General features: G+C 43.8%; 1 protein-coding gene across 1 annotated transcript in view; it reads right to left on the reverse strand.

Annotated features, from left to right (window-relative positions):
* Mcm3ap (minichromosome maintenance complex component 3 associated protein) overlaps positions 1-23,544 on the reverse strand; it is a 54,598-nt gene that overhangs the window by 20,315 nt on the left and 10,739 nt on the right. The window contains exons 7-18 of the mRNA XM_059281370.1: positions 22,267-22,406; positions 21,202-21,399; positions 20,636-20,904; positions 18,053-18,215; positions 13,196-13,356; positions 11,961-12,202; positions 11,451-11,650; positions 10,647-10,747; positions 8,451-8,582; positions 7,882-7,995; positions 4,977-5,129; positions 1,623-1,820 (exon numbers count right to left, since the gene is read on the reverse strand). Coding sequence (XP_059137353.1) covers positions 1,623-1,820; positions 4,977-5,129; positions 7,882-7,995; positions 8,451-8,582; positions 10,647-10,747; positions 11,451-11,650; positions 11,961-12,202; positions 13,196-13,356; positions 18,053-18,215; positions 20,636-20,904; positions 21,202-21,399; positions 22,267-22,406 — 2,071 coding nt within the window. The remainder of the gene's footprint in view (positions 1-1,622; positions 1,821-4,976; positions 5,130-7,881; positions 7,996-8,450; positions 8,583-10,646; positions 10,748-11,450; positions 11,651-11,960; positions 12,203-13,195; positions 13,357-18,052; positions 18,216-20,635; positions 20,905-21,201; positions 21,400-22,266; positions 22,407-23,544) is intronic.

A 23,544-nucleotide genomic window follows, 5' to 3' on the forward strand; every position in this document is an offset into this window, starting at 1 on the left:
GGGGCCATAGAAACTGAAACATGAGCAAAGATTTGAAGAACTGAAGGCATAACAACTTCTGGAGGGCAGCAGAAAGTAGGGATAGCCATGATACAGCTCTGCCAAGCCTGGCATGTTTGGAAAGAGCAATGGAGGGTGGCTGAGAGGTAGTGTTTAGGGGGCTTGAATGCTGCCTCAGTGGTTAAGAGCATATACTGCTCTTGCAAAGGACCTAATTTCAGTGGCCAGCACCCACATCAGGGGACTCACAACCATCTGTAACTCCAGCTCCAGGGGGATCTGACACGTATGGCCTCTGTGCACACTTGCATTCAAGTACACACACACACACACACACACACACACACACACACACACACACACACATAATTGAAAACAATAAAAGTATATTTTTTAAAAAATCTTCAACGTGGGGGTAGAGTCTAGCTCAAGGTACATGGAACATTAACAAGAGGTGACACAATCAATGGGTATATCAGAGGACCCCTTTATTATGGGTGGAGGAATCTGGCTTCTAGCCATAATCTAGGGAAAGGCTATGGCAGAAAGAGAGACCTGGTTTGACCCGAGGTACATTCGAAGGATGGCACTATAGGAGGGTGGACCTTAAAAACAAAATCAAGCCTAGGATTATGACCAGCAAAGGTGGGTACCAGGCTTGCTTTTAATCCCAGTACTCGTGAGGCAGAGGTAGGTGGGTCTCTATGAGTTTGAGGCCAGCCTGGTCTACAGAGTGAGTTCTAGGACAGCCAGGGCTACACAGAGAGACCTTGTCTTGAAAAACTAAAACAAAGGAACAGAGGGCAAAGTTAAAAAGGCTAGTAATACCAATGAAGACTGAAGCTGAGAAGAAAAAGCAGGATTGGGAAGGAACTCACAAGAAACAATGACTTCAGGAAGCCAGACCATGTGTCAGAGCAGCCATGGGTCGGAGTAAAGACCCTAATCCCTGACTTCAGAGTATGTGCCTATCTTCCCCATTTACATACAGCACACAGAGATGACCATGGGATCTGATGAACCAGATGAAACCTTAGAAGGAAATGCTCAGAGAGAAAGAACATCCTGTGGTGACCAGAGGAAGAAGAACCAGATCCCATCCAGGCAGTGCCTATGGCACCTCCACACTGTCTCCCTAGGGCCTGCCCACTGGGAGGCAGGATGGCTTTGAAGGCCCCTAGCAAAAGATGACATCGACACTGGACCTGAAGAGAAATACCAAGCCCAAGATGGCTATGACTGGACAATTAATTTGGAGCTTAGGAACTGGACTGCTCAGGAACTGGGAGGAGCAGCAGGGAGGGCCTGGCTGAGGGAAACACGGAAGAAAGGACACTACTATAGACAGTGTCCAAAAAAAAAAAAAAAAAGGAATCACTGATTTGATCTAAGTATACCAACAGAACCTGAGTCTTTCAAGGTCATGTGAGACTTAAGCCTCCTTTCCTATCAGTGGACAAGTCACACATTCCCAACCATGGGAAACACAACCCTCAAGATGCATTCCTATGTCTGTCCTTACTTTCTGATTCCATCCATCTTCATCCACAAATACATCAGCCTAACTCATGCTGAAACTAATTGGGGTACAGAGTCCCAAGGACTTGACGCTGAGCACTGACCTGGTACAGGAGATGCCTACTTTCCCTGCATGGCCCAGGTCCAAGAGGCCCTTGGCCAGGTTCTCCTCAGCAATGGGGCACTCTGCACTGGGCACTAGTGCCTGCAGTCGGTCATTCATGTCCACACAGCATGGTGCTGCTGGGAAGGCCCGCATCTGACGCCGGAGTTTCTTCCGGGCTGCAACAGCTTCCCTCCACCTACAGACAAACCAGCATAGCGTTATTGGATGGTGTGTGTAAGGCTCATTCCATGGGGGAAAATGCAAAGTCCATTATAATAACATGGAAACGTGGTTATTGTTTGTTATAAATTTTTTACATTGATTTAATTTTCATGTGTACGAGTATTTTGCCTGTGTACATGTATGTGCTCCTTGTGCATGACTGTGGATACTTGTGAGCCACCATGTGGGGGCTGGGAATGGAATCCAGATCTTCTGCAAGAACAGCAAATGTTCTTAAGCACCAAGCCATCTCTCCAGCCTGGAAATGTAGTTTAACAATCTAAGTTTTTTTTCAGCAAGAGTGCTTAAAATGAAAATTAATTTCAATTAAAATGTGGGCATGATAAAAAAAAAAAAAAAAAAAAAAGCCGTGAGCACTGAAACTGGCAGAATTTAGAATACTGACTTATCTCTAAAAGCTAATTTGGATACAAATTTAATATAAAGTGACCCCTTTAGCCCAGCAAACAGGAATGTATCTACCAACAACATGCATGTGAACAGACGTGTAAAATGTTGATACAAAGGAAGTCACTAAAGCACCGTCACAGCCACAGAGAGCCATGTGATATTCAACAGAGGACCAGTCACTTACGACACCAATACTCCCACCTGTACAACGCACCGCTACCAACAGTGACAGGGGAGTTTGACATGCTACCAAGGTTGGGCCTCCACCTTTTACCAGGGAGAATAAAGACTTGGATCACTGCTGGCTGCCAAGAAGAAGTCTCCAGCCGGGTGAGTGGCGGTTACTTCTGGGGAACGGACAGGCTCTGGCCTGGGAGCTCTTCTCCTCATGTGGTCCTCTTTATGCTGTTGCCACCGTCAAGGACACTAGCACTTACTTTAAATTTCACTGTACAATGAGTCACCCTGCAACGTACATAACACCTAAACGATAAGCTTAAGTAACAAACACACAGGTGCTTCTGTGCTGCTGGGCCACTGCCTTAAATGACGACCTTTTCTGTCCCCACCACACTGAGATTATGCTCATTCTTCTTGTTGGGGTCATTACAACAGATCTGGGGTACTCTACTCTGCTTAGTTTGAATATATTCTATTTGTATATATATCTCCATAAACTGATGATTTTCTGCTATCAAGAGACTCAAAGTTAATAGCTAGACTTAATTTTTTTTTACTTTATGACATTTCAAAAATGGTATGAGTTCAGTAAAGAAAAAAGTTCAGATTTAATTTCCTAGCCTAAGATTTCTTAAACTTTTTCTATTTATAATCCTTTTTCACCCAAGAAATTTTTATGTAATCCCTTGTACATAGGTAAATGAAATGGTTATACAAATCAACCATTTACTGATAATAAATTATAAAGAAATTTATTTTAAAACAACTTTTTATTTTATGTATATATATAATATATAATATATATATATAATTCTACCATGAAAGCAAATTTTCATACTAAGGACACAGATATGCTTGTTTGTCTAACACAATACAACCCAAAGTTATACCAACTCAATAAAAGCTGCAGGATAATGATAAGAAAATACTAAGACTCTGGAGCTTTTTTATGGGCTGGAGAGATGGCTGCTCTTCAGAAGATCCAGGTTCAATTCCCAGCACCCACATGGCAGCTCACAGCAGTCTGTAAGTAACTCAGTTTCAAGAGAACCAAGCCTTCCTTTGACCTTTTCCAGACTGTTCATGCACAGACAGGACGCATGCGCACACACACACACACGGACACACATGCAGGCCAAAGACCCACCCACAGAAAAGAAGAAATAATCTTTAAACTATTTTCTCTCTGTAACAGAAAGCTCTGTACAGTAAAGGCACTGCAAGGCATCACATGTAACAGTCCTGAATCTCAGACAGTCTCACTGGCCCGACAGCATGGCAGTGGAAATACACGCTGTGTTCAAAACCGAACCTGCAGTGAGGTGTCACAGGCAAAGGGGTGTGCTGCCAACTTCACCTCAGATTTATTCCACATTTGGTTTCAAATCGAGTTTGTCATGGCCCATTCAGAAACCTTCTGACTACTGCCATTATTTTATTTTTTACAGCCCTCATAGTCAGGTATACAACCCCACACTTAAGAAGTTTGCCCTAGACTAGTGACAGCTACACAATGCTTCCTCAGTATCACTAGAAAATCCTGTACAACTAGCTACTACCCAGTTAGCCGAAAGCAAACACCCAACACTGTAGCGTGTGTTATGTTGCTAGGCTATGACTGGGAAGGTCAGGAATAGTAAATACATTTTTATTTATTTTTTTGTTTTTACATCCCAACCAAAGTTTCCCTTCCCCCCTCTCTTTCCAGTTCCTTCTCCCACCTCTCCCCACCCCTGTAAATGCATTTTCAATTTACAGTGAATTTATCATATGGTAACCCATCATAACAAATATCAGTGCTGGGGGCTGGAGAGTTAGTGCTGTGGTTAAGAGTACTTGTTGCTCTTGCAGAGGACTCAGGTTCAGTTCCTAACACCATGACAGTTCCCAACTGTCTGTAACTCTAGTTCCAGAAGATGTGACACCTCTTATGACCTCCTTGGGCACCAGGCATGCATGTGGTGCACATACATACATGCAGACAAAACATTCATATACATAAAAAATAATAAATCTAAAACCTAAGCGTTTTGTTTTTTGTTTTTTCCTAGACAGGGTTTCTCTGTGTAGCCTTGGCTGTCCTGGAACTCAAACTCAGAGATCCACCTGCCTTTTACTTAAGGGTGCTGGCATTTAAAGGTGTGCTCCACTATTGCCTGGCAAGTGTTTTTTGTTTTTTGTTTTTTTTAAAGAGAGTATCAGTACTTAGGTTTGGGAAATTCATCCATGATTTATTTGTTTAACGTATTCACAGACATTTTCCTGTGTCTAGTACAGGCAATCAACATCAAGTATTGTATAAATATCCGTTCAAATACAGGACAGCCACCCTTCCCCTAATCAAATGCCTTGAGAACATAAGACACGCACGTATAACCAACTGTTTCTGAAAGTCTAAGCCTACTTCAGATACTCATTCTTTACAGAATATGCTGTGAGCCTTTCATCACAGGCTAATGGAATTGACGGCTCACAGATATTGAATCTGATACAAGACTTCCATGTGGGTAGCTAACTTCTGTAAGAACAAAGAACTCACCGTTGAAGGTACTTGCAGAAGCACTGAAGTTCCTGCAGAGTCTCTTTTGCAGCCTGGAAAATTTCCTCAGCAAGAAACAAATCCACCAGGTGTGCACAGATGGCTTCACAACAGCGGGCTGCGCGGACCTTTTGGTCTGTCTCTACTGCACTCCTGGAATACAGGGCAATTATCATAGACGCTGCTGCACCAAGGCTTACTGAAACTTAAGGGCTTGCTTTAAAAATGCAAGCGTCTAGGCTGGGAATGTGGTAGAGCATCTCTCCTGGTTAGTTTCTCAATTGAGAAAATGCCTCCATCAGATTGTCTATAGGCAAGTGTATAGAGCATTTCCTTGATTAATGATTGATGTTGAGAGCCCAGCCAAATGGAGTTGGTGCCATTTGGCTAGGCCATGTAGGACACATATTCCTGGAGTGTATAAGAAAATAGGCTGATCAAACAAGGAGGAACAAGCCAATAAGCAGCATTCCTCCATGGCTTCTGTGTCAATTCCTGCCTGTAGGTTCCTGCCTTGAGTTCCTGTCCTGACTTCCTTCAGTAATGAACAGTGACGTAGCAGTGTAAGCCAAATAAACCCTTTCCTGCCCAGACTGCTTTCACTCATGGTCTTTATCACAGCAACAGAAACCCAACTAGAACAGCATCTGCCTAGCATGTGCAAGACCCTCGTTTTGACTGATGTACCCACTCCAAAAGAGCTGGAGTCTACTTTTATATGGAAATATAATTAGCATGTCCACTATAAGAGGAAGTTTAAGACTTCTATTTTTATATACAAGTAGACATCTGAAAAGGTAAGTAAAAAAGAAAACTATCATACAGGGTGCCGGATCAAGTTCAAATAGGCCACTGTTCCAACTGGGAAATAAACCTTTAACCCATCAAGGTACGGTAGCCTACACAAAAGTTCCTAATGCCCAGGAACCTGAGGTGAGAGCACCACCTGAACCCAGTAGTTGAACTAGCATTAGTAACAAAGCAAGAGCTTACACTCCAAGCCTACACACATACTCTATTTAATTCAGTGGGGAGGGGGATTCCAGTGCGCCACAGGTACATGTGGAGGTTACAGGACAACTTCCGGAAGTCAGTTCTCTTATTCCACTATGTGGTCCTGGAGATTGAATTCAGGTCACCAAGCTTGGCAACAAGTGCCTTCGAATTTGAATTTTAAATGACCACTGAGACCATCCAAAGTCTCATCAGCAATATCAGGTGTCTACAATTAGATGTACCTTACATGCACCCTAAACACTAGTGGCCCTAGGAATGGTTTCCCTCAGATAAATCACTCTCTCAGACGGTTCTCTTTTTTAAAGACAGAGTCTCACTAGCTAACCCTAGTTGACCTAGAATTTGCTTTGTAGCCCAAGCTGGCCTCAAACCTATGATTCTCCTACCTCAGCCTCACAAGTACTGGGATGACAAGCAGGTACCACTGTACTGAGACATAAAAAGAAGACAATGTTAAATGATGCATGTGTGTATGCCACATGTATGTGGGTACCTGCAGAGGCCAGAAAAGGGTGTCAAGTCCCTGGAGCTGGAGTTATGAGTGACTGTGAGCATCTGATGTAGATACGGGGAACTAAACATGGGTCCTCTGGAAGAACAGCAAGCAATCTTAACCACTGAGACATCTCTCTGGCCCCAAAAAGCAATGTTTAATTAAAAAAATTCAATCAAGCAAGACAACACAAAAACTATCAAGCACATAAGTCACAAAATTGAAGTAAGCTTAAATAGAGAAGACTCATTTCCAGTAACTCATCCCTGTGGTGCTAGAGTCAGTTCAGGACTAAGCTAAACTCTAGGACAGCCAAAACCATGGGCACTTTTCTCATTGTCATCAAGCCCTTGGTTTTTATCTATCCTAACATTTCTTCCTGGGATTGAAAATGAATCTACTAGCTGGGAATGATGGCACACACCTTTAATTACAGCACTTGGGAGGCAGAGGCAGGTGACTTTCTCCAAGTTTGAGGCTCCCCTGGTCTACAAAGTGAGTTCCAGGCCAACCAAGAGACACAGTGAGATCCTGTCTCAAAACAAAAACAAACAAACAAAACAACCCAACATACTAAATTAATCCCAGTACATGGGAGGGTAATGTAGAAGAACAACCACAAGTTCAAGGCCAACATGGGTTACATAGTGAGTGCTAGGCTATTCTGGGCTACTAAGTGCGACCCTGCCTCAAAGAACAGACATACTTGCCATCATTTTGTGAAATCTCTTCCTTCTAGGAACTAGAGAAACAGGATCCCAACTAGCAAGAATAGAAAGAGCCATCAACTGAAAATACCCCACCTCTGGGTGGGCTCCCCACCTACTGGGAGCTGTAAGGTACGCTGTGGTCCACCACCTTCACGCTATCTCAGGGAAACACAAGCACAAGGACAGGTTTTCCTTTACAACCGGCACCCTTCCCTTCCTGAAGCCCAACAGTAAATGATTAAAACTCTTAGGTGAAAAGTCCAAAGAAACCTTAACATATACAAATAGAAAGGTTCTCTTACTTGAAAAATAATAGCATATGGCCTGGTGTAGAAGGGATTCTACCAGTAAATTTACTAACAGACATAGCCCATGCCTTATGCAGGGTCCACGATAAGGAGACTGAAGCAGAGGGCCTCTCTATTAGAACAGCATATTACATTTGGCTATCTAAAAGATAAGCTTTTCATGGGGCATGGTAGTGCATGCATTAATGCCAGCACTTGGGAGGCCAGACAGATGGAGCTCTGCATGTCTGAGGCCAAGGCCAGCCTGTCTACAGGACAGACAGGGCTACAAAAAGTAACCCTGATATACATACACACACCACAACCGGCTTGGCCATGGTGCCTCCTTCCTCCTACCACACTCCTGGCCCTCAGGAGGACCCCAGCACGTCACTCACTTTAACTCCTGAGAGCAGGTCTCCCACACACACTCCGTCACCATGAGCTCTGTCAGCTCTGCAGCCAGGCCCTCGCTCAGCTGAGTTAACACCAGTTCTCTCTCTTGCTTCAACCTATGGGCAAAAGAAAAATAGCACAAAGGTAATACTTAAGAATAAAAATAAATGAGGGCCAGAGAGATGGTCATGGCTAAGAAAGCACAGTGCTCTTGCAGAGGACCTGAGTTCATGTCCCAACACCCACATGGAACTGTTCATAACTGCCTGTAACTACAGCTCCAGGTACCTGACACCATCTTCTGCCCTCCACAGGAACCTGCATTCACATACATATGCCATTGACCTCCCAACAGACACATACACATACACACACACACACACACACACACACACACACACACACACACACACACCCTAGCTTTCTCTTAGTCAAATCATGAGGGTGCTGAATGGCTCATGGGTCAGATAGTGAATGGCCAGTCACACAGTGAATAGCAAGAGGGGTATCATAGGTGAGGGCTGGTACAAACTGACCTCCGTGCCCAGCTACAGGAACAGGACACACCCACCTTTCCTCTTCAGCCTGTCGCTTTTCTTCCTCTCTTCTCTGCCTTTCCATGGATACTTCTTCAGCGGCAACATGCCTCAAAATGCCTGTGGTTGCAGCTGTTATCAGATCCTCCACGGCAGCATTAGAAACACTTAACAAAACAAAGCAGACGGCATTCAAACTCAGAGAAAAGTAAGCCACCATTCACTCTTGCCAAGTGAGATTTGTTTCTGGAACGCAGAGACAGTTCAACACATGAAAACCAATCACAGGCTGGAAGATGGCTCAGCAATTAAGGCATTCAATATGCCAAGTATTGTAACCCGAATAATAATAATACATAAATAATAAAGTTCTTTTAAAAAGAAGCATCTACAATGAAGAAGAATATATATAGTATATATGACATACATACGACTTTGTGGTTTTTAAAATTATATAACTCTAAGGATCTAATTTATAATGGGGTTCAAAGAGTAATCAAGTGTAGAACAAAGAGTAATCAAGTGTAGAACTAAGTAAAAAAAATATGAGTGGGTTTATTATATCTCTTACCATAAATAATTTCACTTTTGTAAATGAAATGGTAAACTAGTTTTATAAAGTATACTACTCAGATTCAGGAATGAGAGAGAAGCCCTAACATGGTTAAACTAGAGTCACAAACAATTTGAGCTACATCCCCAAGCCCTATTGGTCCTTTGAGCATCTCATGACAGTCTGGTCTACATACTGAGTTCAATGCCAGCCAGGGCTACAAACTGAGACCCAGTCTAAAAACAAAACAAAACAAAAAAAAAAAAAAAAACAAAAAAAAAAACAGTGACTTAAATTTAAGATACAAAACTTGTAGCAGAAAACATGAATATCTTTGTAACATTGGATTTGGCAGCGATTTCTTAGGTAAGACCCTAAGAGCGCAGGCAACACAAGGATATTAGAAAAATTAGACTACATGAAAATTTAAATGTTTTGTGCATTAAAGACATTATTAAGAGATAAAAAGGTAATCCAGGGCCGGGGATGTAGCTCAGTTAATAGAGCGCATATATCTAACGTGCCATGCCCAAAGCCCTGGGCTCAAGCCTCAATACTGCATACAGCAGGCATGTTGCTACATGCCTATAATCTCTTTATCTGGGAGGCAGAGGCTAGACCAAAAAAGGAGGGGGGAAAAAAAAAGACAATCCAGAGAATGGAAGAAAATACAAGCAAATTCTATGTCTGATAAGAGATTAACATCCAGAATATAAGAAAACTCTTACAACTCAAGCACAAACAGCAAAGAATGGGAGGAGGAGGAGGAGGAATACCCCGGACGTGGTGGTACACGCCTGCAATCCTAGTGCTCAGGAGGCTAAGGAAGATAGACCAGGTACTCAAGGCTATGGGACAGGGATGGTGGAGCATATCTTTAGTCCCAGCACTAGGGAGGCTAAAGAAGGCAGATCTATGAGTTGGAGGCTAGCCTGGTCTACATAATAAGACCCTATCTCAAAAGCACCACCCCCAAAAAAAACAAAAAATTCAGAGGTAGGGCTAGAGAAATGACTCAGCAGTTAGGAACACTAGCTATTTTTCCAGAGGATCTGAATTTGACTCTCAGTACCGACATGGCACCTCACAATGGTCTGTCTATAACTCCAGTTCCAGGGGAGCTGATGCCCTCCTCTGACCTCTACATGCATGGAATACACACACATACATGCAGGCAAAATACTCAAACACATAAAATTTAAAATAAACAAGTAAATAAATAAATAACATGTAAATAAATAAATTTCAAAACATTTAAAAAAGGAATCACAAATGGAAATCACATGCTAACAAGAAAAGTCAGAGGTGGGCGGTGATAGTGCAGGCCTTTAATCCCAGAGAACCTTGTCGAAGGAAGGAAGGAAAGAAGGAAGGAAGGAAGGAAGGAAGGAAGGAAGGAAGGAAGGAAGGAAGGAAGGAAGGAAAGGAAGGAAGGAAGGGAGAGAAAAAGAGAAAAAGAAAGGTGAGGCAACAAGAGAAACTACATTCGCTTAGAGAATAAAGGAAATATTTAGGTCTTGGAGAGGCGCGAAGCCCTTGGACTTGGCACTGTGGATCTTAATCACATAGAACTGGGTCTTGCTGATGAATGAGAACAGCTTATAAGGAAGGGCATGACTGTCCCCAGAGATCAAATAACAGCCGAGCAAGACAGGCTGGCAGGTCAGGTCCCACTCACCCCAGAGCTGCAGCTACGTAGGCTGCCCCAGCACAGCTGACTTCCTCACAGTCCACTTGAAGAGCCTCCTGGATGAGGTCATCCACCACCTGCACCAGGTCCTAAGGAGAGACCAGCACAGGAGTTGGGCCAGGTTGTCTGCCAAGGCAGACATCTTGGGAGAAGCCTTCTCAGTGGACATTTGTGAAAGTTTTTCAGTTTTCCTGGTAAAGCACGGGGACCTTAGTGCAGGGTCTGTGCAGTTATTCAGGAAGAAAAGGGCAAGCCTGCTCATGACTGCCCTGTAGGTGGTCACAACAGCACTGTTATACATCATTTCCAGTTCACATCAAAATCCTCAATTTCTGTGACCTTTAGGGTTTCCCTCAAGACTCCCCGATCCTCCAGTAGGTCTAGTGAGACACAATCAAGTCCCCCACTTGTGCAGTGGACAAATTCTGCTCAAACGAAAGCCACCCTCTGTCTACAGGCACAAAGCAGTGCTGTGACCCCACAGGCCCTGGTCAGCTCAGCCACCGGTGTCACACACGAGCAAGTACTCAACAGTCAGAAGAGACATGCCAGGTTCAGCTCGGGATTGTGGTAGGAACCACTTAAGTGCAGTTCTGACTGCTATGGTGAAGACGGGGTCTCTGCAGCTACCCTGAAGGAATGGCCTTACGTCTGCCACCTGAGGCTATGACCCTGGACAGGCCCTCTCCCGCACCTTCCTGATTCTGGCTCCTATCCAGTGAGACCAGGTAACACAGCCCCCTCACACAAACGTTTACAGACTCCAGGACGCTTTACTGCAGAAGACCCTACCGACTCAGAGTACATAGGTGCAGGCTTTGGAGGCAGCAGCTCAGGCGGCATGGAGGACTGGAAAAGGCCGGGTGCCACAACGGGGGCCAGCGATGGGACGTGAAGCACTGGTGTGGATGAGGGTGCAGGAGGAGGCTGTGCGAGGAGAGGCAATGGTGGCACATCTACCTCGGCCTCATACTCCTCTCTTCTCCCACCACCTAGAAAGAAAACACACCGCTGCTTGTTACCAGAACCACATAACTACAATCTCTACGAAAGGACCAGAGCTATCCAAACCCGAAGGAGGAGACTGCCCTCTTGACAACCATCCTAAGGGTATATGGCAGAGGATGATACATGCTTTGTGTAGAAACTGTATCATGGTATCATAAACAAGGGCATCAAAACTCCAAACCCAGGCAAAGTGAGAGCTATCTAAGCATCTGGCCAAGAGCCAGGCCTCCAAACACTCACAATCTTCTGATGACAGGGAGGCTTCAAGAGGGAAACACACTGGAGTTCACTCACCTGCTGGGTCTGCACCAGATCTCTGAGTGCTGATGGGAAGCTCTGTAGCCAGGCTCTCTCCAACGTATTTATTCTGCGAGTTAAAGCTGCACACAGGTGTATGGCGAGGTACAGGAGGCAGTGGCCCTCCATTCACGACTTCTCCAACTGACACTGTCAGCTTCTGGGCAATAAACACTGACTTCCAGGACTTGGATAATCCCTCTGGTTCCAAGAATGCCGACCGATTCAGCTCAACACAGCTACCCAGACCAGGAAGAGCCCACAGAGAGAAGTCAGCAGGCAAAGAAGACAGCTATGCCTCCCCAAACCCAGCTACTGGATCCCCTGATTAGAGCAAGACTGGACAGATATGAGAAGAGAAAGCTTCCAGCCTGGGGGAATCACCGGACCCAGAGCATTAACAGTTATGTGTGGAATGACACAAACCAGTGTGCTCCTCTTTCAGTGAGGGCAGCCCACTCAGTCAAAGTCACACGACTTCCCTGAGGACAGAACTAGAAAGAGAACTGCAGTGGGCTGAGGAAACACAACCAAATGTCCACTGTAATGGTGCCATTATTTGGAAAAGTTTGTGAGCATCAAGGGCATCCAAGCCCTGATTACAGGTACAGAGTACCTTGACACAGCCTACTGGACTCCCAGCTCTGCTGCCAGGGGTGCAGGGGCCGAACAGAGGTGGGCAAAGGTAATCTTCAAAGAGCAGAGGAGAAAAGTCCCAACCTTTATCTTTAGGTTCTCTGGTAACGGATGAAAAGCAATGATTTGGGAATAAAAAAGAACTTGGTCTGGTTCTTTTTATTCTCAAATCCCTGGCTGTGTACACATTTAATCATACCACTTGGGAGGCAGATCTCTGTGAGTCTGAGGCCAGCCTGGTCTACATAGCAAGTTTCAGGCCAGCCAGGACTACATAGCAAGACCCTATCTCAAACAAAACAAAACAAAAAACAAAAGAATGAACTTGGTCTGGACCCATGTGTGCCTTGGGAATATTCCCTAGTTCACAGTAGGGAAGCAGTACACAAAATAGGCCTTCTCAAAGGCCCAACAAGTAGTCCTTTATCAGAATTTTAAAAAAGTAGTGTGTGTGTCTCTGTGTGTGCGTGCGTGTGTGTGTGTGTGTGTGTGCGCGCGTGCGCGTGCGTGCGTGTGTGTGTGTGTGTGTGTGTGTGTGTGTGTGTTGGGGGGCGGGGCAGAAGAGACATGTGCACAGGTGCAGTCTCAGCTCTTACCCATCAGCTACAGTGAGGCCATGGTAATTGAGGAAGTTGGTTGCCTCTTCACAATCTCTGAACAACAGCATGCGTACGACACCATCCAGGGGGAAGACAGTAGAGCGTTGTGTGCTCACAGTGTATGCAACATTGAGTGCTCGGAGGGCGTCCTTACGGATCTGAAAGAAGCCATGGCAATGTAAGCTTAGAGGGAAACCCAGCTGGCTGCACAATAAATAAAATAAAATAAAAAATAATAACTACTCTCTGCCTCCTTGGCTGCTCGAGGATCACCACCACGAATGACACAGTAATGACCAGGACCAGGAAGTTAATGGCGAACCAACTGCTTCAGAGGAAACAAACGATCACTAATGTCCTCCCCTCTGGGAAGGCAACAGTATCAAAGACAAAAAGTCAGGAAGAGCTAGCCAAAGTGTACAAAACAACACCAGATATCACCACTACATTTGGATTCAAAACATCTGTGCAGTGGAAAGACTTTGGCTTGATGTATGATTCTCTGAATTATGTAAAGAAGCTTGAGCCTATACACAGACTTGAGAGACACGGCCCTTATGAGAAGAAAAGGACCTCCAGAAAACAGGGAGGAACACATGATGAGGAAGGTCGGGGGGCTGCAAAGGCCAATGGTGGTGCTGGCAAAAAGTGACCCGGAGATTGGGTAACAGCAAAAGGAGTGGAGATTCTGCAATGACTTGATCTGCTGTGATGGTGCAAATTTCTAAGGAGAGGACAAATAAACTGCAAAAAATTTAAAAAGAAAAAATTCAGTTAAAAAAAAATAGTAACTGTAAGTTCCACTTGACAAATGCACAGAATTCCCTAAGAGGTAGGTCATTAGTAATGTTTTCATTTGTCCCAGAATTTCGGCTATGTTGGTGACAGTCAAATCTAACAACAGCAAGCAAACTGGTCAAAGACTCCTTGCTGGAGCTAGAGTGTAGACATGTAGACAATGGAACAAGATTAAGTGCATGTGACTTCAGCCACTGGATGTTTAACAGAGATGCCAAAAGCACACACTGGAGAAAAGAAAGCATCTTTAACAAATGGTGTTGAGGAAACTGCATGTCCATGTGCAAAAGAATGAAATTAGACCTGTCACTATCACCTTACACACACACACACACACACACACACACACACACACACAAAAAAAAAAAAACAAAAAAAAAACACTAGCTCCAGCTTGATCAAAGACCTAAATGTGAAACCCGAAACGGCTAGAATAAAACATAAGCAGGACCCTACATGACACAGATGTAGGAAAGGACATTCTGAACAGGACTCCACCTGCCCAAGAATTAAGGTCAACAACTGACAAGTGGAACTTCATAAAACTAAAAGCTAAAGAAACAATCAACAGGATGGAGAGGAAGCCACAGAATGGGAGGGGATCTTCGCCAGCCATACATCTGACAGAGGACTAATATCTAGAATACACAAAGAATCAAAAGCAACAACAAAAAAATTGACCCATTAAAAAAATGGGCCTGGAACATGAACAGAGAGTCCTCAAAAAACGAAAAAAAAAACATGGCTAAGAAATATCTCAAGAAATGTTCATCATTCCTAGCAATTAGGGAAATGCAAATCAAAACAACTTTGAGATTTCATCTTTCCCTAGTCAGAATGGCCAAGATCAACAAAATAACTAACAATAAATACTGGAGGAAATGTGGAGGGAAGGAACTGTCATTCACTGTTGGTGAGGTTGCAGACACTATGGAAATCAGTGTGGAGAAGTCTCAAAAATAAACCTACCGTATGCCCAAAGACTTGACATCCTACTCCACAGATACTTATTCAGCCATGTTCATTACTAACCTATTCACAATAGCTAAGAAAAAGAAACAACCTAAATGTCCTTCAACTTGCAAATGGATAATAAAAATGTGATATATATATACACTACAGAATACCATTAAGCTATAAAGGAAAATGAAATTAAGAACTCTGTAGGAAAGCCGGGCGGTGGTGGCGCATGCCTTTAATCCCAGCACTCGGGAGGCAGAGCCAGGCAGATCTCTGTGAGTTCGAGGCCAGCCTGGGCTACCAAGTGAGTTCCAGGAAAGGCGCAAAGCTACACGGAGAAACCCTGTCTCGAAAAACCAAAAAAAAAAAGTCTTTAAAAAAAAAGAACTCTGCAGGCAAATGGAGGAAACTAGAAAAGATCATACTGAGTGAGGTAACCCAGACTCAGAAAGACAAGCATTGCATGTTTTCTCTCATCTGAGGAGCCCGGCTCCAAATCTTCAGGTGTGAGTACACAGCCCACAGTAACCATAGAAACCGGCAAAGCAAACGAGAGCGTTGCAGGAGTAGGGTGTGCAGGAGCAATAGGGAGGGGAATGACCGGGTACAGGTACAGATGGGAGAAAAGGAAGAGAATGGGAACTCTAATTAGTGAGGAGGGAAGAAAGAGCATACAACAAAAAAAATGTCTGAAAAAGTTGTAAGGAATCCAACTATCAACTATCTACCTAAAAATACCTCTAACAGCAGCTGGAGAGATGGCTCAGCAGTTAAGCGCATTGGCTGCTCTTCCAGAGGACCCAGGTTTGGTTCCCAGTACTCATGTAGCAACTCACAAACTCCAGTTCCAGGGGATCTGACCCCATTCTGCCCTCCATGAGCACTACATGCACATGGTACACAGACATACATGTATGCAAATACTCATACACTTAAAATACAAAAAGAAGTAAATCTTTAAAACAACAACAAAAAAAAAACTTGGCAGAGAGGTGAACATCTTTAATTCCAGCACTTGGAAGGCAGTGGCAAGTGGATCTCTGTGAGTTCAAGGCCAGCCTGGTCTACATAGAGAGGTGCAGGACAGCCAGAGCTACATTGAGACCCTACTTCAATAAATAAATAGATAGATAGATAGATAGATAGATAGATAAATAAATATTTATTTATTTAACAAAAGTAGAAATACCTATAATACACTTAAGTCAGTGTATAAACAAACATATATAGCTTAAGTAAAAACTTCCCATCTGAGCTTACAATGTTCCCTCCAAGAACCAAAGAGCACAATAGAAACGTCAGCACCAGGCATGAAAAGCCCTTCTGGGAGTTGTTGGTCAGGGTTTTCCAAGAGACTCCCAAAACATTACAAGTTATTGCTATTGCCCTTGGTTGCTCCCCAGAGGTGGATGGTTAATTCCCTACTGCTGAAAACACCATGCAGTTTAGACACAGGACCCAGAGGCCCCTGAGCTGAAACTGACCTGAATGCTTCTTCCCTGAGAACTAGCCTTCATAGTACCAGAAGGCGCCCTACAAGCTTCCAAAAGCAACCAACAGTCCTACTCAGCTATGACACATATGAACCAATAACCCTAGGGCAGTAGAGGCACACACACCTTGGTGGTAACCAACAGCGCTCTAATTTGACCTAAGGCCGGCTCAGTCAAAGAGAAATCATGCCTGGTCAGGAAACCTAGCCAACTACCTAGGGCTAGTAGTCATGGATCTTGGAGGAGAACCCATAACTGCTGCTTTACTAAATATTTGTCCTGGGTGGTCCTCACCCCTCATCGAGGACACTTCTCTTTGCAGCAGACAGAGACAATTATAGAAAACCACAACCAATCAAAATGCAAAGTTGTTGAGTCCGGTCCCAAGGGGTCATCTACAATACCAATCCCACACTCAGGGAACATTGTGGAAGAAGGGGCAGAAAGGTTGTAAAAGCCAAAGGAATGGGGAGTTCGTCACAAGATTGTGTCTACTACAGACAGCAGAAGCTACATGAAGTCTCCCCAACATGACTATTATACATGAGCTGAACAACGACAATAGATACACTAATGTGCACAGGGAAAAGCCGAGGAGGCCTCAACCCTATACAAAGAACTACAGGCAACTAAAGAATGCTAAGAGTGGGAGGGAAGAAACAGTCTCCCTCAAGAAGAGCATACCAACTGATTACTTAATACCAATGATCAGCCCTGAAAACGTATATACAAGTAAAATTACCCAGACTGAGCAGGCTGGCCTTATATTTAGGAGTGTGTGTGTATACAGACAATGACCTCCAGACAGCCCCTCCCCTATCAGCAGAGGCCAAGCAGAATCACTCCATGCCCAACTGAAATAGTATGTTCATGGGAAGGGCACACTGGGGGAAGAGTCACAGTACCAGTTATTTCTCATTGTGCCAATATCTATATCGGTTATTTCTCACTGTGCCAATACCTGTAGAAGACTAAGCTGGCCCTCTACCGGAATCTCCAAGCCAATTCAAAGAGCTGGAGCTAACAAACTGACTGGAACTAAGACCAAGAACTTATAAGAAATTCCTTAATTTAAAAAATAAAATAAAGTGATCTTCTGAATGCCTTTGTAGTCCCAAGGCAAAGCACAGAACAGAGTGGAAAAACAGGACTTGAATATTTACTGAAATGAACTCAGCATCAGCAGCCTAACACTCAAAAACGGTTGGTTGGTTTTGTGTTTTCCAAATAGTCTTCCTAGGTTATCCTGGCTTTCCACTCAAAATTTTTATTAATACCAACAATTTCAAGGTTAAGGATTTTGTACACTATAGGATTTGTGGTTTGGGGTTGGTTTTCATGAAAGATGATAGTGTTGAACTCAACCTGTCATTAAAAGATCTCTGTGAGCCACAGAACTATTCCCATTGCATGGTCGCTCTTAGTGGAGATCCATGGTAGCCCATCATCCATGGTTAAACCAGAAATACCCTGCTGGGCTGTGACAGGCTCCATGAGTTGACTGCTGCCTGCCCATTTGGAAGAGTACAGGAAAAGGGAAGCATGTCAACACCTCAACAGTTACTGCTTTTGTTCCTATGTTGCTAGCAGTGGTTCGACTCACCTGATTAAAGTAACAGTGTAACAGGCATGCATTCAGGTAAGATGCAGACTGGACCAGTTTGAAAAATCTCACGAAATTATTACTGTTCAGTGCAGCAAAAGCCTGGACAGCAAATTTCACCTCGGGGGAGTTCCTAACATTAGGGTGGAACTGCTGAACTTCCCTGTAAGGTAAGGAGGCACAAGCGTTAGAATGGTGATTTAAGTCACTCTGATAAAACAACTAGATTTCAGCAATACCGAGACGGGGAGTCTGAATGGTGACAACCACCGAAATCTAAGTTCCATAATCAGAGCTGCCACTTGCACACTCAACTGATACACACGGGTCCTCCTCCTTCCTCTATCTTTCTTCCTCTTTTCTTTTTGAGAGAGAATCATATGTATCCCAGATGGGCTTCAAATTCACTCTGCAGCCAAAGATGACCTTAAACTTCGGATAGGATTACAGGTGTGGTTTTAAGAGCTTTTCTTTAAAAAGATAATAAACTGTGAGGCTGGAGAGATGGCTCAAAGGTTAAAAGCACTTGCTATTCTTGCAAAGGACTCAAGTTCGGTTCCCAGCACCCAAGTCAGGTGGCTCTCAACTGCCTGTAACTTTAGCTCCAGGATATTTGACATCCTTCTCTAGTCCTACAGGAACCTGCATTCACATGCATATGCTTACACATAGACACACACTATACACAATCAATAATAATAATAATCGAAGATCTTAAAAAGATGATAAACAGCTGGGTATGGTGGATGCACCTTTAATCCCAGCACTTAGGAGGCAGATCTCTGAGTTCAAGGCCAGCCTGGTATATGGAGCGAGTTCCTGGACGGCCAGCACTACACAGAGAAACCTTGTCTTGAAATAACGGGAAAAAAATAAATAAATAAATAAATAAGCCGGGCGGTGGTGGCACACGCCTTTAATCCCAGCACTCAGGAGGCAGAGGCAGGCGGATCTTTGTGAGTTCGAGGCTAGTCTGGTCTACAGAGCGAGTTCCAGGAAAGGCGCAAAGCTACACAGAGAAACCCTGTCTCGAAAAACAAAAAAGAAAAAAAAGAAGAAATAATGAAAAATAGCTGGGCGATGGTGGCATATGCCTTTAATCCCAGCACTTGAGAGGCAGAGCCAGGTAGATCTCTGAGTTCGAGGCCAGCCTGGTCTACAGAGCAAGATCTAGGACAGGCACCAAAGCTACACAGAGAAACTCTGTCTCGAAAAATTTTAAAAAGTGAAAAATAAAATAAAATAGGGAATGGGCTATGATGGCACATGCTGTTTATCCTAGCACTTGAGGAACAGAGGAAGGCAGATCTCTGTGAGTTCAAGACCAAACTGGTCTACAAAGCAAGTTCTAGGCCAGCTAGGGCTACACAATGAGACCCTGTCAAACCCCCACCCCCAAAAAGAAGCAAAAATATAACTAGGAGCTGGAGATGGATAGCTATTAATGGCTCTGACTGCTCTTCCAGAGTACCTAGATTCAATTCCCAGCACCCAGGTGGCAGCTAACAACTGACAATAACTCCAGTTCCAGGGCTTCCAATGCCATTCTCTGGCTTCCTTGGGCACCAGACTACATGGCACACAGACATACAAGCAGGCAAAACCCCCATACACATAAAAGATAGAAATAAAGTAACATTAGTTAAGTGAAATAAATTTAGACGAGCGTGGTAGCACACACCTTTAATCCCAGCACTTGGGAGGCAGAGGCAGGCGGATCTCTGTGAGTTCGAGGCCAGCCTGGTCTACAGAGTGAGTTCCAGGACAGCCAGAAATAGAGAGAAACCCAGTCTCAAAAAAGAGTTGCCCTCCCCGACCAAACAATTTTTTTTAACTGCATTATTCAAATTGGGTACAAATGTTTGTCATATATGAAGAGACTACCAGCCAATTTCTATAACTTATCTGCTGTAAAGCTTAAATCAACCATATATATAGGCCTATAACAATAGGTTCCTGGAGAAAATATTAACCAAAAAAACAAAATTGCAGTTAAGCATGGCAGTGCACAGATATAATCCCAGCATTCAGAAGGCAGAGGCAAGAAATCTCAAATTTGAAGCCAATTTGGGTCACACTCCACAGTGAGATTATGTCAAAAGGAAGAGAGAGGAAATAAAGGAGGGGAGGAGGAAGAAGGGAGAGAGGGAAAAAAACACAAAACAACTAATTTCAATATAAATAAGGGATTTTTGCAACTAAAAGGCGGCAATGGTTACCAGAGTTTAGCTTACCAAACATGGGTGCAGACAAATCTACAGTTTTTCTCTCTTCTCTAAAGGTCTACTGAAATATCAACCCAGTATTTCAAATTCTCTCACTCCAGTAACTTATCCAGTTTGATTTCATTTAACTTTCCTTCTAACTGAACTGCTAACGACACTAAGGGGACTGCCTGCCTCCATGTCCTAGTCTCCCAGCTGTGTCACTGAGAGGGTCCCTCTCAGAATGAACGTGAAGGGATTACATATGGCATGCTGGTCTCAGTACATGCTGGCACTCATTTACCCCTGGCTCAGTGTGGCAACTGCACCATGGACTTTCTAATACATCAAAGCCCAACTTCTGAATCTGAAAACACACCTCAAAATGTCTCCTTTGTTGAGATTGAGTAGGACATTGTAGCCCTGGAACTCTGCTTCACTGGCACAGAAAACACCCTTGTTCCTCAGGTCCTGGTACATCTCCTTCAGACTCTGTAGACACTTGGTCATATTCTCATTGTTGATCTTGGCATCAAAGGAGGACATGGGCTCCTCACACATGAAGTGGGCACAATGGATATGAAACCGTGTACACTTCTCGATCAGAGACACCGTCAGGGGATCACAGAGGTGCTGCTGTGTGATGTCCTGTTCAGATTAGAGGGGAGGATTACACATGCACACATGCACTGATCACTACACACAAGCTACATACACACACGATCCATGAAAAGTCAACTTTGTTAAAAAATTATGCTGATGAGTAATTCAACATTTCAACTTGAGACTAACCCCACGTAACACAATCCAAATACAGTTTGTAATGGCTCAAATAAAATTATATTTTTGTTTCAGACAAAAATAACTGTATACAACAACAAGTTAAACATTCAATTTGTGAATATACATGGATTTCCTAGCCATTTGACTGGAGGGAGACGATACCTTCCGTATACCCCGAGTGCGGTTCCACACGAAGTCGTACCAGTCCCGAAGGCTGCCTTCCTTTTGGTCCATGATCTGGGTCACCAGGTAGTCCATGGTCCTGCTGAGAACTGCTGAGGGCCTCAGCTCATGTGGCAGGGGCTCCTCCTGATCTGCAGAGGACCGACTGTACTCCTTCACAGCGGCTGCATGGTCCACCTGGGGGCAAGGAGTGGGGACAAACTTTCGTGGCAGGTTTTTTGACCTTAAAATGCAGGAGGAAATCACATACACACCCACATGAGATCAATGCTTGGGAATATAGGGTTTTTTTTTTTTTTTGTTTTTTTTTTTTGGGTTTTTCGAGACAGAGTTTCTCTGTGTAGCTTTGAGCCTTTCATGAAACTCGCTTTGGAGACCAGGCTGGCCTCGAACTCACAGAGATCCGCCTGCCTCTGCCTCCCGAGTGCTGGGATTAAAGGCGTGCGCCACCACCGCCCGGCGTGGGAATATAGTTTTTAAATGAAAATGCTCTGTTAAAGGTAACAAACTTTAAGGATAATATAAATGCAGGTAAATATAACAAGGAGTCCAGAGTATCACAGGAGCAGGAATGTGTGAAGACCCATCTGCCTACCCCAAAGCACAGACTCAACACGTAAAGGGGCTTCAAGGAACAGAACACAGCTCAAGGTCCACATTAAAAACAAAAATAGTGCCTCTTGGTGGTGGCGCGTGCCTTCAATCCCAGCACTTGGAAGCCTGGTCACAGAACGAGTTCCAGAACAACCAAGACCATATAGAGGGACCTGTCTCAAAAAACAAAATCAGAAACAAGCAAAAAATAGAGACCCAGCGAGATAGCTCAGTATGGGTAAGGGCACTTGATGACCTGAGTTCAATCTTCAGAGCCCACATAGTGAAGGAGAGAACCAACTCCTCTAAGTTATCCTCTTACATACACACGTTGTGGCACACATGCGCACGCACACACATACACATTTACAGAGTAATATATATATTTTTAAAAATCAAAATCAAAACAATGAAAAAAAAATAACAAAGCTCATTAGGACACAGCCCTACCTGGTCAGTCCCTGGGACCACTTCAAACACGCTTAGCTGGCTCCGGGTCTCCCGCAAGTACCGCTCCTTCTCAGGACACATATCAGGGCACGTTCCAACAAATGCCCTTGCTTTGTCCAGATCAGTCCTCTTCACCCGAGCTAAAGATAGCAAGCCAAAGGCAATGGTATATGTACCATATGAGTACTAAGAATTCACAAAAGTGTAGTTTCATAAAAGGAAAAAAGAAAAACAAACAAACAAACAAACAAACAAACACACTGCCTATAACCCAGCACTCAGGAGGCTGAGGCAAGAGATTCTGCGGCCAGCCTGGGTCAAATGAGTTCAGGATAGCACCCACATGGCACCTCACAACTGTCTGTGAGCTGGCCTTTCAAGGGGACCTGGCCTTCTTGGGCATGAGGCATACAAGTGGTATACAGCCATACATGTAGGCAAAGCACTCATACACATAAAAACAAATTTAAAATTTTTTTTTTTTTTTGGTTTTTCGAGACAGAGTTTCTCTGTGTAGCTTTGCGCCTTTTCCTGGAACTCACTTGGTAGCCCAGGCTGGCCTCGAACTCACAGAGATCCGCCTGGCTCTGCCTCCCAAGTGCTGGGATTAAAGGTGTGAGCCACCACTGCCCGGCAAATTTAAAAAATTTTAAAAACAGACTGAGCATGCCCTCACTTCCACTTAAAGATATGTGCTCTGCCAGCATTCTGTAATTCTTCTCATGGCCTCAGTAGTAAAACAGGAATTTAATCAAAGAATAAATTCGTGGGCTGGACACCACTGGCGCACACCTTTAATCCCAGCCTTTGGGAAGCAGAGGCAGATGGATCTCTTTGAGTTTGAGGACAGCCAGGGCTACATAGTGAGACTATATCTCAAAATAAATATATACAATTTAAAAATTAAAAGAATTGTTAAATACAAATATTCAAAATATACCGGTATTCTAAGATTGTCTCAGTATTCAGAATTATATAATGTAAGTTAGCGGGGTGCCCACCTGAGTAAGTATACCGTTATTTTTACTCACAGAATGAAAGGTTTTGAAGGAAAGTTGACAACATACCATATACACATTTTAGTTATACTTTTAAAAACTGCAATAATTAGTATAAGTTTATTTGAATTTTTTTGTTTTTGCTTTTATGACAGGGCACCACTACACAGCTCAGGCTATCCTGGAACTCACTGTGTAGACCAGAATGTCCTGCCTCTGCCTCCAGAGGGCTGGAGTTGCAGAACAGTACAATCATCCTAGGTTCTGGGAAGGCAGACAT

Source organism: Peromyscus eremicus, chromosome 16_21 (assembly GCF_949786415.1).
Source record: "Peromyscus eremicus chromosome 16_21, PerEre_H2_v1, whole genome shotgun sequence".
NCBI classification, from domain to species: domain Eukaryota; kingdom Metazoa; phylum Chordata; class Mammalia; order Rodentia; family Cricetidae; genus Peromyscus; species Peromyscus eremicus.